The 16,191-nt window shown below is 36.0% G+C and overlaps 4 protein-coding genes across 4 annotated transcripts; 2 read left to right on the top strand and 2 right to left on the bottom strand.

The window, feature by feature from the left end:
* Positions 1-965: 965 nt before the first annotated feature.
* LOC105763762 (putative casein kinase II subunit beta-4) lies at positions 966-4,906 on the bottom strand. The gene is made up of 5 exons (XM_012582101.2): positions 4,365-4,906; positions 3,800-4,018; positions 2,615-2,724; positions 2,360-2,525; positions 966-1,496 (listed from the first exon to the last, which is right to left on the bottom strand). The coding sequence occupies exons 1-5, from the start codon at positions 4,573-4,575 to the stop codon at positions 1,366-1,368; spliced, it is 837 nt and encodes a 278-aa protein (XP_012437555.1). The 5' UTR covers positions 4,576-4,906; the 3' UTR covers positions 966-1,365.
* Positions 4,907-5,030: 124 nt separating this feature from the next.
* LOC105763761 (cytochrome P450 714C2) lies at positions 5,031-7,191 on the top strand. Its single transcript, XM_012582100.2, has 5 exons — positions 5,031-5,471; positions 5,560-5,786; positions 5,870-6,111; positions 6,194-6,557; positions 6,632-7,191. The coding sequence occupies exons 1-5, from the start codon at positions 5,162-5,164 to the stop codon at positions 7,055-7,057; spliced, it is 1,569 nt and encodes a 522-aa protein (XP_012437554.1). The 5' UTR covers positions 5,031-5,161; the 3' UTR covers positions 7,058-7,191.
* A 125-nt stretch (positions 7,192-7,316) lies between these two features.
* On the bottom strand, positions 7,317-13,150 carry LOC105763763 (cytochrome c oxidase-assembly factor COX23, mitochondrial). Its single transcript, XM_012582103.2, has 3 exons — positions 12,994-13,150; positions 7,779-7,855; positions 7,317-7,671 (listed from the first exon to the last, which is right to left on the bottom strand). Exons 1-3 carry the CDS (start codon positions 13,082-13,084, stop codon positions 7,624-7,626), a joined length of 216 nt encoding a protein of 71 aa, XP_012437557.1. The 5' UTR covers positions 13,085-13,150; the 3' UTR covers positions 7,317-7,623.
* A 1,265-nt stretch (positions 13,151-14,415) lies between these two features.
* Positions 14,416-15,937, top strand: LOC105763754 (uncharacterized protein At1g28695). The gene is made up of 3 exons (XM_012582089.2): positions 14,416-14,559; positions 14,650-15,036; positions 15,419-15,937. Exons 1-3 carry the CDS (start codon positions 14,416-14,418, stop codon positions 15,935-15,937), a joined length of 1,050 nt encoding a protein of 349 aa, XP_012437543.1.
* The last annotated feature ends 254 nt before the right edge of the window (positions 15,938-16,191 follow it).

The following is a 16,191-nucleotide window of genomic DNA, read 5'->3' as shown; positions in this document are numbered from 1 at the left end:
CCTTTTTCTGAATCCCCCTTTGAATTAAACTCTTTTTACTCAAAATGCCACTCCTTTTTTTAGGTTTTTGATGAATGGGTTGTAAAACTATCGTATTTTAAAAAATAATAAACTCGTAGATCTAATTACTTAGCATAAAGTATACCTAACAGGCAGTTAATTATTTTAGTAGAAACAATAAGTGAAAATAATAAATTCACACAACTCTACTTATCTAATTGTAAAATCTCTTTACCGAAATTGGAGGATCCTCAAAAAGCTTTCTTTTTTGTTACAGAATTTTGAGTCACCTAAATTCTGTAATACATAGTTTTTAACAATAGAGAATGATAAATTTTTATAGAAAAATTAATTTACTTTTTATCTAACATATAGAGATTAATTTATTCATTTTTTACTAAATAAGGTAAAGTACAATCGACTCTAATATAACTTCTATGATATTTTTACCTTTCTAAAGCTATATTTTTGTACATAAATTAAAGTAGGACCTTAATAATACCTTCAAAAAGAATATTTTGGTTAAGTAATTGTATTGGATGCAAAAAAGACAATCCTTAATTTTAATTATTTATTGTTAAACCATTAACCTAATTTTGTTATTATAGTTTTCTCTCATCTTGACTGAATCAATATATATATATACCAGATTATTTAACAATAGAGTTTATTTCTTTAAATTATTAAATTAATATAAATATTAATTCTCCTACTCTTTCATCCAACAATGGAATGGATGGATCCCTCCAAATAAGGGCTACTCATTTCTCTCAATACGATGCGACTCAACATGCAATACAATTAACATGACAACCAGCTCCCGTGTTTGGTTTATTGGATTCGTAAGAATTATTTACCATATACACTCATGTAATAATGATTTATCTTGTCAAGAACTCGTTATATGTGTGACCATAATTTACTCTTACTCAAATCGTAGGAATAATACCAACAAAAGAAAACCATTACAGAACAATGAAACAGTGAATATATCATATAACTGGCTTTCTTATTGTTTTTGTTTTGGGGTTATTGAATACAAATCCAGAGGAAGCTGAGTACATTTTATATATAGAGAAAAAGGCGAAATGTGTAGTCAAAAGTCAATAAAGGGTGGAAAGGATATCTCAGCTTAAACCACAAAAACCGATCCTCAACCCCCCCACAAAACAAGAAAAGCAAAAAGTAAATTATGTTTACAAACGCTCTGTGAGTTTAATTGTAGACAGATTCCTTCTGCTATTTCTTCATTCCCATACCTGTTTTTTTATGGAATCCCACTTCAGCTTGCATGTTAGGCCATGATAGGCTCAAGTTAAAATCGTCATCCCACTCAATACAACTTACAGCAAATATTACATGATCTCAGGGCTTGTGGATCTTGAACCCGAAAACTCTTGGGGTATAGTTTTGTGTTGGCTTTTGTGGTTTTAGGTGCCCATACGTCATCAGAAATAGATGTGGAAATGTTGTTCCGAAATAAGCTCCATCCATATCTTGTTAATGTCAAGAAAATCATAACCATGCTGAACAACAAAGATAACATGAAATAAAACAAGTCATACCAATGTTAAACTCCACCTATGCAACATATGCATATGCACACATATATAACGGTGTCTCCCACTAATGTAGGTACTCTTCTGACACACCAAACCCAATCATCAAATGTTGGGGAAGGATGTGATAGAGAAGTTAAAAACTGATTAAGGAAAGAATGTATTGAAATACATACATCCAAATAATGCCAATTCTGATTGTCATCATAAAATTAGCACAACTACTCCAATCCACCAAATTAATCCACTTAGATCAAAAAAGTCATGATTGCATTTTGGCCCCTTTAGTCAAAAAATAGGCAAATTAGCCCCTTTATATTAGATCAAAAAGCAATCTGGTCTTCTATTAAAAATCATCCATTTCTACCATTAAAATTTGGTCCCCATACGTCAATATGAAGTACACGTGGCACACCAAATGTCACTATCTGGTTATTTTGTCAGCCACAACAATTTTTCACAATACAATGGGATGAAATTTTTAATAGAAGGGACCAATTTGCTTTTTGATCTAATTTACAAGGGCTAGTTTGCCTATTTTTTGAGTAGAGGAGGCAAAATGCAATCTAACTCCTACTATAGGGGCCACCATGGTACTTTTAAAGCATACAAACATATGCAGGACAGAGGGTAGTCCAAAACATAAGTAGTCTTGGTAGGATATGTGTTTTTATTTCACGAGTGTACCATATTAGAGAAACAAAACTATAGGTATTTTAGTCCTCAAAGCCAGTCAAATTAGAAAATTTCAAGGGAGAAATAATAAAAAGTTAAAATTCTAGATGAAATAGAAAGGATACTTCCTTGATACTTGGATCGAGGATAATATATATCTTCGCATTTAGGACAGTAGATTTTCACCGTACTTGAACGAGGAATATCTGACTGACCAACTGGGAGACAAGGTTGTCCACAACAATAAACTCTTGGGCATCTCCCAAAGTCATAGCTTTTGTATTTCTCCAACTGAAATTGAAGTTGCAAGCAGAGCTTCAAACATGACAAACTCAACATAAAGCAAAAAGAAAGAACAAGTTAAATAACAGCAAATTTACCATAGCAGACATTCCCTTGCTAGTTAATATGTAACGAACATGTATAAGACCATACAACATCTCAGCTGCCGATTCAACCAATTCATTCTGTTCTTCAGTGAACATATCACCTATAAAACCCGAAAGACAGATGATACAAATGATATCAAGCAATAAAAAATGTGTGAAAAGCAAATGCTAACATTATCACTGCAAGCTATATAGTTGGAAATGCTATACAAACACAAGCTTTAAAGCAATTGCAACAATCAATTTCCTCAATTCATTCAGTGTAACGCTTTTTAAAAACATGAGCTTGTGATTTTGGAAATGCTACAAAAGTTAGCTGTCTCATACCGGTAAAAGTACCATGAAGGCCCTTATACTAGGAGTCAAATTGCATTTTACCTCTTTACTCAAAAAATGAACAAATTAGACCCTGTACGTTAAATCAAAGAGCAAACAAGTCATTTCTATTAAAAATTTCATCCATTTCTATTGATAAAAACTAGCGTGGCTGACAGAATAACCAGAAAGTTACATGTGGTGGGCCATGTATACCTCATTCTGACATACAGGGACCGGTTTTTAATAGTAGAAATGGATGAAATTTTTAATAGAAGGACCAATTTGCTCTTTGATTTAATATATAGAGACTAATTTGCCTATTTTTCTTAGTAAATGGGCAAAATACAATCCGACTCCTAGGGCTTCCATGATACTTTTTCGTCTCACACCTTATTTCCCGAAAAACTTCCATCAGCTATCTAAAATTCTTACCGGGACAAAATACACAATGAAGAACCAAAAACAAGATTTTATGTATTTATGAATCAAGTAGGCAGAAACATCTACTAAAGAGCGGTTTAGAATTAGGAAAATGATATCGCATACCACGGTTGAATACCGAATCAAACAAAGTTCATATGCTGCAATCCATGTCAATGAAATGCTTACACCTCCATGATACTTTTTTTGTCTCACACCTTATTTCCCAGAAAACTTCAATCGGCTATCTAAAATTCTTTCTGGGACAAAATACTCAATGAAGAACCAAGAACAAGATTTTATGTATTTATGAATCAAGTAGGCAAAAACATCTACTAAAGACAGGTTTAAAATTAGGAAAATGATATCGCATACTACGAGTGAATACCGAATCAAACAAAGTTCATATGCTGCAATCCATGTCAATGAAATGCTTACCATGAGAAGATTCAACGTCCAATATTAAATCCAGCGCATAGTCGTAATAAGGAACTTGACTGGTCAAGCCACAAAGATTGAAATCATCTTGAATGTATTCATCATCAACTTCACAGAAAAACTCATTGCCTCGTAAATTGCAAAACCACGAGATCCAAGACGTGTCGTCTCCATCAGAACCACTAACATCAGATTCTTCACTGTCTGTTTCAGATTCCTCTGCAATCAAGAACAGTAATAACAGGTCATTGAGAAGAATCTCACATTTAAATTACTTGTTTATCAATCATTATTGACGATCCAAATAGTTTCTGTTGTGGCTTATGTAAAACATGACAATAAAGTTATAAGAAAGGAATAATAACATAGCTAAAATATGCTAATACTAAGATTTTATCATTATAGTTCTAAGAAAAAACAAAGCTTATGAGGACATGGCACAAACTTCAACTTTACCAACAACCTATTTTCAGCAAGCCAAAATCCCAAGAATTTTGGCTTCAACAATGCGCTTTGCAAATGGATAAGATTAATAAAACACTTTTTCACATGGAAATGCACTAACCATCAGAATATTTGGCTTTGGAGAGCGATGCAGAGCGATGATCAAGCTGGGATTTACCAGTGGAAGTTGAAGGGAGGGAGGACCTTTCTTTGTCTTTGCTATTCAATCCCCTCGAAGTCGACGAGGGCGACTTCTCTAGATGCTTATCCAGCACATCACTAATGCGCTTCCAATCCAATGGCCCTCCTTCCCGATCTCTATGACTATACATAACTTTTTTTTTTTAACAACCCAAATTCCAAAAGCTCCCAGCTTTTTCGATATTAATACAAAAATTCAAGCTTTTTTGGAGACGAGAAGGAGCCCTAGATTCGAGAAATAAGGGGTTTTACAGAGGGAGATGGGAGGATGAAACGGCGGCGATTAATGGAGAATAAAAAAGGGGCTGGTTAGAGACGGTGAAAACTAGGGTTTCTTAATCAGAAAGAAGGATACACGAGCTCCACAAGGTGCTCTCTGTCTCCCTTGTCTTTCTTGTCCTTGTTGGTGGCTTGGCTTAAGCTTGGTGCTTGTAATGTTTTCTCTCCTTTTCCATTTCCTTTTTCCATTTTTCAATTCTTTTCTTGGCAGATTCTTTTTATTAAATTAATTCCTTAGGATTCCGTTGGACAATGCCCAAGCCCATACTCAAGCCATTATAAAATCAGCAAATATAATAAAAATAAGTTTAAAAAGAAATGTCATTTTCAAGCCTTCTTTGTCATTGATTAACAAGTATAGTATATTTTAACAATTTGAGTTTGGTGGATTACTAGGAAAGAGGGGGGAGCTTAGATTGAAGCAGGTATCAAAGGAAAATGGAGCAAAAAACAGAAGGGCTAAATTTGTTGATTTTATCAGTTGTGTTGACTGGGTTTGTGGGGTTGCTTTTTCATCTTTACAGTGGTGTGTTGTTGAAACCAAAAAAGCTTAGATTGAAACTTCAAAACCAAGGAATCAAAGGACCGTGCCCTTCTTTCTTATATGGGAATATCCATGAAATGAAAAGAATCCAACTTCAAGCACAGTCTACTGCAAAATCTGCTCACAAGGATCTCAAACCGGATTTTTCTCATCACTGGTTTCCCACTCTCTTTCCTTACTTAGACAAATGGAGAAATGAATATGGTAGGCACTTTTCTTCCCAATAAAAATGGGATCTTTTTGCAGTATTTGATAGTTTGCAGATGTAAAAGTTTCACTTTTGTGGTGACAGGGTCTATGTTCTTGTATTCAACTGGAAACCTGCAACTACTTTGCACAACAGAAATGGAAATGGTGAAAGAAATTGGCTTACACAAGTCATTAAGCTTAGGGAAGCCATCCTACCTAACTAAGGACCGAGGACCTCTGCTAGGACAAGGCATTTTATCGTCCAGTGGCCCCATTTGGTCACACCAACGAAAAATCATAGCTCCTGAGTTCTTTCCTGACAAGGTTAAGGTAAGGTACCCCAACCCTTTCAATGTTCTCTTCTTGTTTCATTTTACAAGCATTTCAATCGTGTAATATCAATGCTTATAAAGGGAACGGTGAACCTAATGGTGGATGCTACGATTTCAATGCTAAAATCTTGGGAGAGTAGAGTTGAATGGGAGAAAGGCATTTTAGAGATTATAGTTGATGAGGATTTGAGAAGCTTATCTGCTGATATAATTTCGAGAGCTTGTTTTGGCAGCAATTATTCCAAAGGGGAAGAAATATTCTCAAAGCTAAAAGCACTGCAAATGGCTATGGCTAAAACTTACATTGGGATTCCTGGTATGAGGTATATAATTTCACCACATTCATTCTTCAACTTCATATACATATACATACATATATGAACTTGCTGTTGCAAAATATTGAAGGTACCTGCCAAGTAAAAACAACAGAGACATATGGAAGTTAGAGAAAGAAATTGACTCATTGATATTGAGTGTAGTGAATCATCGCACCGAGGAGGCTACACACGGGAAGGATCTTTTACAGATGATACTCGACGGTGCTGAAACCTATGATGATTACAAAGGACTATCTAAGGAGAGGTTCATAGTGGACAATTGCAAAAACATGTATTTTGCTGGTTATGAAACCACTGCTACTACACTTTCATGGACGTTGATGTTATTAGCTGCATCTCCAGATTGGCAAGCTCGTGTTCGTGCTGAGGTGCTTGAAACTTGTAAAGATGGATTTCTTCCGGATGCTAATGCACTTAGAAACATGAAGATGGTATGTCAATGTAACAACAAGCTTTGCATCGATTATCCGTTTGTATGTTTAATGATTGTTTTCCCGATTGGCAGCTCACAATGGTGATTCTAGAGACATTACGCCTATACCCACCTGCAACTTTTGTGATAAGACTAGCGTTGGAAGACATTGATTTCAAAGGCATCATGATCCCCAAAGACATGAACATCCAAATCCCAATCCCAGCTTTACAACAATCTCTTCAGCTATGGGGCCCCGATGCGCACCGGTTCAATCCAGAAAGATTTGCTAATGGGATTGTTGAGGCTTGCAAGGTTCCACAAGCTTACATGCCGTTTGGTATCGGGGCTAGAATATGCACCGGACAACACTTCGCAATGGCAGAACTGAAGGTGGCTCTATCTCTGCTTTTATCTAAGTTTTGCTTCTCTCTATCACCGGCATATGTTCACTCCCCTGCATTTAGGCTGGTTATACAGCCAGAACACGGAGTCCGTCTCCTCATAAAAAGGGTTTAAGGGATTATTCAAAGGTTTTTGAGCCTAAACATGGAGTATGTCTCCAAGTACAAACATCATGACCTGATGTATTATTGCTTTTATAGAATCCATGTGTTGTACTTTTACAAATTCAAAGGTCCAGATTAGTAGAAGATGAGGCATCATCAAGATTCAAACATAGAAGTTCATGGAAACATCAGATTCCAAGAATTTAACTTATTTTTTGCACAATGATCTCTACATAAGGGAAGAAACTAAAGAAACTTGCACCAAATGCTTAAAATAAAACGATTTGGGATTATTTTGCATAAGTAATTAATACTAAAGTCTAAAACTTCTCATTACATTGAAACAGAAATTCTAAAATACATGCCATAGCTAAGTGAACCACAGTTGCTATTATTGCACACAATAAAGAACATTGGTATTGAATTTCTATACTCCATAAGATAGTCATCAATTATACAGAGTTTATGTTGAGTATCGGTTTAACTCTATAGCAACTCAACAGGAGAAAATTATCAGCCCCCCACGAACTCATAACTTCAGCTTCATACGAATAGTGAAGAAAATCCTGAGGGATTTCATGAGAACAAGGACCGATTCTTGTTGCGTTCCAAACGAGCCTCCCTCTGGCAAAAAGGGGGGAAAAAGCAAAAAATATGTAATGCTCAGTGCACTATAGCCATTTACAAACAAATGGAATATACACAACAAATGGAAAAAGAAAATGGAATACCTCCTTTTTCTTGCATTCCTTGTAAACATCAAAATGTTCTTGGCATTTACTCTTGTCGGAGCCATATTCTTCCAGACCTGAAGACCAACACTTCAACATTAAAAATTGACCTTCATCTAAAAAGAAAAAGGTTAGGACATCAACCGGAATTAGTTAATGATGACAAAGAATCATATTTGCTTCGAAGCTTCCATGCTTTTTCTTCCCTACTTCATGTGTAAAGAGTGATCCAATAAGTTGTAAACACTATATTCGAGCAACCAATGGCAATCTACTTCGCAAAAGGTTACAAACATTATCTTAGAAAGGTATCACTGATATTCATGTTTCAAGCCAAAAGCCATGTCTTACCGCTGGTAAATGCTTTGGATTCTTAGGGTTCAATCCCTAATGGCATCAAATAACAAAAAAGAATCCATGTTTCAAGCATATGTGCATTGCTTACAATTAATTCTTTCATATAGTTATTCAACTCCATAATAAGATCTCCATGCTAAAGAAACCCAGTGTTGCTAAAAGCTCCAACATTGCCATAATTCATGAACGACAATGTAAAAGACTAGATTTAACCTGGTTACATTACATTACATCTAAAAAATTATCTCCTTTCTTTCTAGATTACATAAATCAAGTAGCAACAAACTATTACAGGCCAAATTAAAAATACTCCAAAACGTCCATTAGCAATGTCATTTCATTACAGTTGTTATTTTTCTTGGCTGTTTTCGATTGCTGATTTTTGTTATTGTTAGTTTTTGTCAATTTTTGATTTTCTAGGTATGTCAGGTACAACGCCCTTTATATATGTAAAACAGGTAGTGAAAGAGAACTAACAGAAAATATTCAAAAGTAATTTTCTCCACTATCTCTCCCTTATATTTCTTTAACCTCATTTTTTTCTACACTACTCTTTTCCCATAAAATTCTTTTTTCTTGATTTTAATCTGTTACAGTGGTATTCAGTGCCTTTGATTCCTGGCAGCCATGAAAAAAACACGACTTCAGAAAGAGCTTGGGTAAAAACAAGAAGATGTGGCTAATATTAAACATGAGGTTCAACAACCTGACAAAAAGTTGGCGGACCTGAAAGTTGAAATTAAGTCAGAGCTCAAGGGGTTTCTCAACTTGATGACAAAAGGGGATCTTTTCTCAGATAAAGGTAAAAGCCCAGCAGAATCTAGTGTGACGGGAGTTGGAGCTAGTGCAAAATCACCATTTTCGATTGAACCCAATGCACTGCCAGTTACGATTGGTCGGTCTTGTGTCGATGGGCCCTTGTTTCTCTGGGGATGATTTCAAAAATTGGGTGATAAAATTGGAACAGTTCTTTGAGGCAGAACAGGTACTTGAAACATCTAAGGTTCGAACAGTGATGTTGAGCTTAGACGGAAAGGCACTCCAATGGCATCACTATTTTGTCAAATCGCAAGGAGGAATGGAGAACCTGAGTTGGGTTAAGTATTTGGCTGAAATGTATGATCGCTTTGCTCCCAGTGAATATGAGGACCCCATGGCTGACTTAGTTGCTTTGAAACAGACATGTACTGTTGATCACTTCCATGACGAATTTTTAAGTTTATTGAATTTTTTGGACCTCTGGAAACCTTATGCTCTCAGTATTTTCATTAATACTTGAAGTTTGATATTGCACCTTCTGTGAAATTGTTTAAACCAAAAAACTTAAATGAGGCCTTACACCTAGCAAAACAAGTGGAAGCTATAATACACCTTTCCATTAAAAAAAGTAGCCCTGCTACCTATTCGAGACCGCCAAATTCACCTCATCCCTATCACACTACCTATACACAGCCCGTGCTAAAGCCAACTACACCCACTTTACCTCCATTACTACCCACTCCAAAATATTCACAAACTAGCTCTACCTCACCAACTAGTATTGCGAAACCAAGCACCTCTAATATCACCAAACCCAAGACCACTTTACCTCATCCTACTGTCGATCACCATTAACTCCTGAAATAGAAGAAAGGAGAAAAAAAGGCCTCTGCTATTGGTGTGGCACTAAATAAACCGTAGGCCATAAGTGCCTCAAATCACAGTTATATCAACTCAATGGTGAGAGAATTGATGGTGAGGGGCAGCAGGAAGTGTTCGCTGATTGTTGAGTCTCACCAAAGTTACTAGGATCCAAAGGGGATGGCAGTGAGCAACCAAACTTGTCTTTGCATGCGATTTAGGGTACTACTGGGTACCAGACCAAGCGAGTTTCTGCTACTTTGTTTAAGAGAAAGTAGTGGTACTAATCGATAACGGCAATACTCACAACTTTTTGGATTGCAATGTAGCTAAGGTTATGGGTATTCCCATATGGCAGCAATCGAGGTTGCAAGTCACAGTTGCTGATGGAAGAAGGCTCACAACTAATGGGATTTGTAAAAAAGCTGCTTAGGAGGTGTGGGGTATTTCTTTTACAACTGATTTCATGGCCTTACCAGTAACAGGTTGTGACATTGTATTGGGGGTACAATGGCTAGTTACTCTAGGTCCTATCTTATAGGACTTCTCAGCATTGACGATGCAATTTCAAATGGGTTCGAAATGGGTGACTTTGCAAGGAGCTCATTTGAACAAGATAGAGATGCTTAATTCGAAACACGGGGCTAAGTTACTTTCTATGTTGTTAACTAGTACTAGACCACAACCATGTGCCTATTTTCTGGTTGGTGATTCACAACTGCAAGTGAAGTCAAATGCTGCCCCTGAATCCTTCACTTTGGAAACATTACTTCAAGAATATGATGATGTTTTTTTTTTTTTTGGCCCACTAAGCTGCCCCCCATTCGATTGCAAGACCATCGTATACCCTTGATTGATGAAACAAAAATAGTGAGGCTTCGACCTTACAGGTACCCTAGTATACAAATATATGAATTGGAGAAAACGATTGAGCAAATGCTAGAAGCTGGTATTATTCGCAATAGTAGCAGTGTCTTTGCTTCACCCGTGCTTATGGTACGGAAAGAAAATGGAAGATGGCACTTGTGTGTTGATTGTAGGGAACTAAATGAACTTACCATCAAGGATAAGTTTCCTATACCTCTCGTTGATGAGCTCCTCAATGAATTAGTACATGCAACATACTTCTCAAATTTGGATCTTCATTTGGGATATCATCAAATCCGAATGTTTGAGGACAATATCTACAAAACAGCTTTTAAAATGCAGGAAGGGCATTACGAATTTTTGGTTATGCCGTTTGGTCTAACCAACGCTCCTGCCACATTTCAGAGTTTAATGAATCAAAATTTTCAATCATTCCTTATAAAATTTGTACTGGTGTTTTTTGATGATATACTGGTGTACTCACCTGATAGGGATACTCATTTACAGCATCTTCGATAGGTGTTGGATGTTGTTCAATCCAACCAGCTCTATGTAAAACCCAGTAAGTGCAGCTTTGGGGCTACGGAAGTGAACTACTTAGGCCATGTTATCAGCAGAGGGGGAATTACTATGGGTGAGAGGAAGGTTAACTGTATTAAGGATTGGCCAATTCCTAAGAGTTTGAAAGATGTACAAGGTTTCTAGGGGCTAACGGGATATTATAGATGTTTCATTAGGAGGTATGGCGAAATTGCACAACCTTCAACAGCTTTGTTAAAAAAAGATGGATGGAATTGGACGGAAAAAGCCACACAAGCTTTTCAAGAGCTCAAACGAGTTATGTTTACAGCTCCTGTACTAACTATGCCTGACTTCAATGTGGAATTTATTGTAGAGACTGATGCTTCCAGCTTGAGGGAGGGGGCTGTGCTTACCCAAAAAGGGAGACTGATGACCTACTTTAGCAAAGCTTTGGGTCTACAACATCACGCACTATCTATATATGAAAAAGAGATGATGGCAGTGTTGTTGCCAATCAAGAAATGGGGTGAATACCTGGTTGGAAGGCACTTCCATCCTCTATACGATGATCAATCAGAAATTGTCAATAAACGTTTAGAGGGATACTTGAGGTGCATGACCAGCAAGAAGCCTAAAGAATGGTTGCATTGTCTGGTCCTTGCTGAATGGTGGTATAACTCATCATACCACTCTTCTAAGCAAGCAACTCCCTACAAAGTTGTTCATGGGCAACCCCCTCCTATCCATTTACCATACCTTGTAAGTGAATCCTTAGTTGCTTCGGTGGATCGTAGTTTTATCTAGCTGACAAGAAACGTAGTGAGAGAAATTTTTTGCAAGGTGATTGGCTTTATCTTAAACACCAGTCTTATAGGCAGCATATTGTTCATAATCGAAGGAATATGAAATTGGCTCCCAAGTATTATGGGTCATTTCAGGTTGTTAGCAAGGTTGGCCAAGTGGTGTATTGATTGGAATTACCACCAGGCTCTAAAATTCACCCTGTACTTCATCTTTCACAGCTTAAAAAACATATTGGCAGCAAGATTGCACAACCACAATTACCTCTCACAGCTGACGATGGTACTATTGTTAAGGAACCTACTCGAGTACTGGATAGAGGATGATAAAAAGAGGGAATTGGGCCATGACAGAAGTTCTTGTTGAATGGACTAATTCATTTCCAAAGGATGCTTCTTGGGAGATATTACAAGACCTTCAACAGAAATATCCACACTTCAATCATTGAGAACAAGGATTTGCTTCGATGGAGGAAGTACTGTTGCATGACAAATTTAAAATACTCCAAAACATCCATTAGCAATGTCATTTCATTACAGTTATTATTTTTCTTGGCTGTTTCCAATTGCTGATTTTTGTTACTGTTAGTTTTTATCAATTTCTGATTTTCAAGGTATGTCAAGTACGACATCCTTTATATATGTAAAACAGGTGCTGAATTAAAATTAACAGAAAATATTCAAAAGCAATTTTCTACTATCTCTTCCTTATATTTGTTTAACATCAATTTTTCTACACTACTCTTTTCCCATAAAATTCTTTTCTCTTGATTTTAGTCTGTTACACAAATTAATTAATCCCACTTTCACTCAATTAACCTGCCACAAGGTAGCATAGAGGGAAAATTTCAAGAACTATTATTTTTAATTCAAAAGACAAATTTGATTAACTTTCCTTTCAAAAAAATTATAATACAACTATATTGAAGTAAGACCAGGACAATATTACGATTCAAGCAAAGTAAAGTTTCGGGCTTTAATGATTCAATTTGATCGATAACAAAATTGTTTCAAAAATAGAGATTGAAGAATTAAGAGGGATAGCTTACATTTGAGAGAAGCGGTGTACTGTGGGAAGCATGGTGAATCGGCGATCCTGGCAGCACTGGGGTAAGGCGGTGTTGCAGCTCTCGATGCCATTGACTCTGTATTTTCCAGGGAAACAAACAAGTTGGAGCCATCGTATGAGGTAAGAAAGCAATTCTTGGGCTAATGGGCCGGAACATTTTCCCATTTCTTACAACATTTTTGGGCCAACAAAGACAATAACTAATTGGAGAAACTCTCCTGTAAAAAATTCATAATAATAATATAGGTATTAAAACTAGTATCTATATCTATACTTTTGTTTTTTTGAACAATTTAATTTTATCGACTAAGACAAGTTTGTGGATTAGTTTTAACAAATTCAAAACATAAAAAAATTTCGTTATTCTCTTTCAAATAGGTCCTGAAAGGAAAAAGAAAGTTGAAATGTCACTAGACATCTATTATTGAATTCACTCGACCCGATAGTGCCTATTTTTTGGAACGTCCAGTGCCAAAGTCACGGAATGGATAAGTCGCCAATCCCTAAAACGGACTATGTAATGTACTTTATCCGCTAGATTATGGAGGGCATTTTACTAGTTGTTTATATTGTATCAATCTACTCTTGTGTGCATGATTCCTGTTGAAGCATATACTCAGGGATGGGTGCAAGGTGAACGATTTCAAAGCAGACTCCCCATTCATGAAGAAGGGAGAAACAGAAAAGAATGGAAAATAAAATAAAAATTAAAAGAACATAAAAGAAAAAAATTAAATTACTCAAAATGAAAAAAATATAGGGACTAATTGTAGAATTCAACCTAAAATTTCCGTTTGAAATGATGATTTAACGTGCCACGTCAGCTAACCGTTACACCATTAACGGCTCAGTGACTAAAATGTAAGTTGAGACAAACAAAATTAACTATTTTGATAGTTTAACCTTATTATTATTATAGTATAATTGAAATATATGGAAAAGAAACTATTTTATGAGAAGAAGAAGCCTTCCATTTCTATCTATGTTTACAACTTTTCTAATCCTAACAATACGCATAATCAGTAAAAATAAAGAGAGATCCAACGCCACCCTACTCCCAATCATAAATATCAACCCAATCCAAAACCTCCACTTCCGATCGCCTCCGCCGCCACCACCAATCATCTAACTTTCACTATTTACAAATAAAACACAGAAGGGATATTGAAACAATAGCTTCCGTCGAAACTTTTATGAAAATCGAAATTATTTTAGGATTTCATATTAAAAATCTTGAGTTTGTTCTTTTCCTGGGTTTCAATTTATTTTATCGACTTTAACTCCAACAAAATGTTTAGCTCTGATCCACTCTAACGTCGAAAATTTTCTAGTAATTTTCCATAGACGAGACTTCAAATTCTGCCCGGACAACCGTCAAGAAATTACAATCATCTTCTCAGAAATGGATCATAATTCAAAGCAATTTTGTCCAGGAAGCCATGTAATGATTTATCTCCTTGTAGCTATAGCTGTGTACGTTTTCGTATGGTTCTCAAGCCCCTTTTTCGGGAATTATAATGAAACCAACTCTTCACCCTCTAATTTCGTAAGCATCTTTAAATTTATAATCTTTAATTACAGCATGCATGCATGTAATAATTTGACGTTGAATTCTCTTTATTTTGTTATGTTGTAGCCTGGCATTGGAGTAAAAGATGAGCTTGAGTTAGCGTTAAGGGAAGCTTCAATGCCGAACCGGACGGTCATCATTGCGGTGATCAACAAAGCTTATGTTGAAAGAAGTGTTAATGAAGAGGCGACGATGCTCGATCTTTTCTTGGAAAGCTTTTGGGTAGGAGAAAATACTAGGTCATTACTCGAACATTTGCTGCTCGTCGCCGTCGATCAAACGGCTTACGAACGATGTCAGTTTCGGCGGTTGCACTGTTACAGATTGGTGACGGAAGGTGTGGATTTTGCGGGAGAAAAGGTTTACATGTCACAGGACTTTATTAATATGATGTGGAGACGAACTCTTTTTCTTTTGGAGATCCTCAAGCGTGGCTATAACTTCATATTTACGGTACGGTTGTTTTTATCAGCCAAACCCTAATTATATATTTAACATCGTTTAATTTACGAGAAGAAATTGTATGAAATTGTTTTTATCAGCCAAACCCTAATTATATATTTAACATAGTTTAATTTACGAGAAGAAATTGTATAAAATTGTGATTTAATATCTGAAAAATTTGATTTATCAATCATTTCTCTTAATTTACACATTAATTTGATAATAATGAATAAATAAATGTCATATGTTTGGTTTTGAAAATAAAAAAATTAATATTTCTTGTTCATTTTGATTCATCTAAAAGATTAAGAAACAAACAAAAATAAGCTTATTCATAAACGATTCATTGAACACTTTATTTATTTACGAAAGTGTTTAATAATTTTATCAGGACATAGACGTAATGTGGTTTAGGAATCCATTTCTACGACTGAGTCCTCTCAAAGAGGCTGATCTAGAAATCAGCGTCGATACATTCAACGACGACCCCCGACCGGAAAACAAATATATCAACACAGGTTTCTATTACATAAGATCCAACAGCAAAACCATCTCGTTGTTCCACACATGGTATTCTCAGAAGAATAACTCGACAGGAAAGAAAGAACAGGATGTATTGCAAGACCTAAACCGTGGTGGGCTGTTGCAGAAACTGGATCTCAAAGTAAAGTTCTTGGAAACTAGGTATTTTAGTGGCTTCTGTCAAGACAGTAAAGACATCACGGCCGTAACCACCATGCATGCCAACTGTTGTCGTAATTCAAAGGCAAAGTTCAGAGATTTAACGACGGCGCTACGTGATTGGAAACAGTTTAAAGCCGCCGTCTTTCAACATCCTGAGATTATTGACAGGATTGGTTTGGATTTTAAATGGACAGCACACACTGAATGCTTGAATTCTTGGCAATGAAGTCATGGTTGACCATAACTGCAACTCACCAAGCCTTTCTAATTAATTTTATAATATGTTAATGGAAATTGTTTGATGCATTATTTAATTAATGTTACCCAATTCATCTGTCGACTTTAATTATAAAAAAGAATACCTTCTAAATGCATTTTATAAAGAGAAAATCATTAAATCAACCATAAATGTATCCATTTATATTCAGCATAGCATACGCTTTTTCCCTCTTCTCTTACTAGCATGGCTTGATTCCTTAA

The sequence above is a fragment of the Gossypium raimondii genome, chromosome 12 (assembly GCF_025698545.1).
Source record: "Gossypium raimondii isolate GPD5lz chromosome 12, ASM2569854v1, whole genome shotgun sequence".
Classification (NCBI taxonomy): Eukaryota; Viridiplantae; Streptophyta; class Magnoliopsida; order Malvales; family Malvaceae; genus Gossypium; species Gossypium raimondii.
Note: the sequence above shows the minus strand (reverse complement) of the source record. Positions and strands in the feature narration are given on the sequence as shown.

What these genes read in the sequence shown, in the direction of transcription:
- LOC105763762 (XM_012582101.2), bottom strand. Translation starts at nt 4,575, where the DNA reads ATGTATAGTCATAGAGATCGGGAAGGAGGGCCATTGGATTGGAAGCGC. An exon ending in CAAAGCCAAATATTCTGATG is followed by an intron (nt 4,019 to 4,364) that starts GTTAGTGCATTT and finishes TCTTGATTGCAG; the next exon opens with AGGAATCTGAAACAGACAGT. An exon ending in GCAAGGGAATGTCTGCTATG is followed by an intron (nt 2,526 to 2,614) that starts GTAAATTTGCTG and finishes CTTCAATTTCAG; the next exon opens with TTGGAGAAATACAAAAGCTA.
- LOC105763761 (XM_012582100.2), top strand. Translation starts at nt 5,162, where the DNA reads ATGGAGCAAAAAACAGAAGGGCTAAATTTGTTGATTTTATCAGTTGTG. An exon ending in CAAATGGAGAAATGAATATG is followed by an intron (nt 5,472 to 5,559) that starts GTAGGCACTTTT and finishes TTGTGGTGACAG; the next exon opens with GGTCTATGTTCTTGTATTCA. An exon ending in CACTTAGAAACATGAAGATG is followed by an intron (nt 6,558 to 6,631) that starts GTATGTCAATGT and finishes CCCGATTGGCAG; the next exon opens with CTCACAATGGTGATTCTAGA.
- LOC105763763 (XM_012582103.2), bottom strand. Translation starts at nt 13,084, where the DNA reads ATGGCATCGAGAGCTGCAACACCGCCTTACCCCAGTGCTGCCAGGATC. An exon ending in GTACACCGCTTCTCTCAAAT is followed by an intron (nt 7,856 to 12,993) that starts GTAAGCTATCCC and finishes GTTGGTCTTCAG; the next exon opens with GTCTGGAAGAATATGGCTCC. An exon ending in AGGAATGCAAGAAAAAGGAG is followed by an intron (nt 7,672 to 7,778) that starts GTATTCCATTTT and finishes CCTTTTTGCCAG; the next exon opens with AGGGAGGCTCGTTTGGAACG.
- LOC105763754 (XM_012582089.2), top strand. Translation starts at nt 14,416, where the DNA reads ATGGATCATAATTCAAAGCAATTTTGTCCAGGAAGCCATGTAATGATT. An exon ending in ACTCTTCACCCTCTAATTTC is followed by an intron (nt 14,560 to 14,649) that starts GTAAGCATCTTT and finishes GTTATGTTGTAG; the next exon opens with CCTGGCATTGGAGTAAAAGA. An exon ending in GCTATAACTTCATATTTACG is followed by an intron (nt 15,037 to 15,418) that starts GTACGGTTGTTT and finishes TAATTTTATCAG; the next exon opens with GACATAGACGTAATGTGGTT.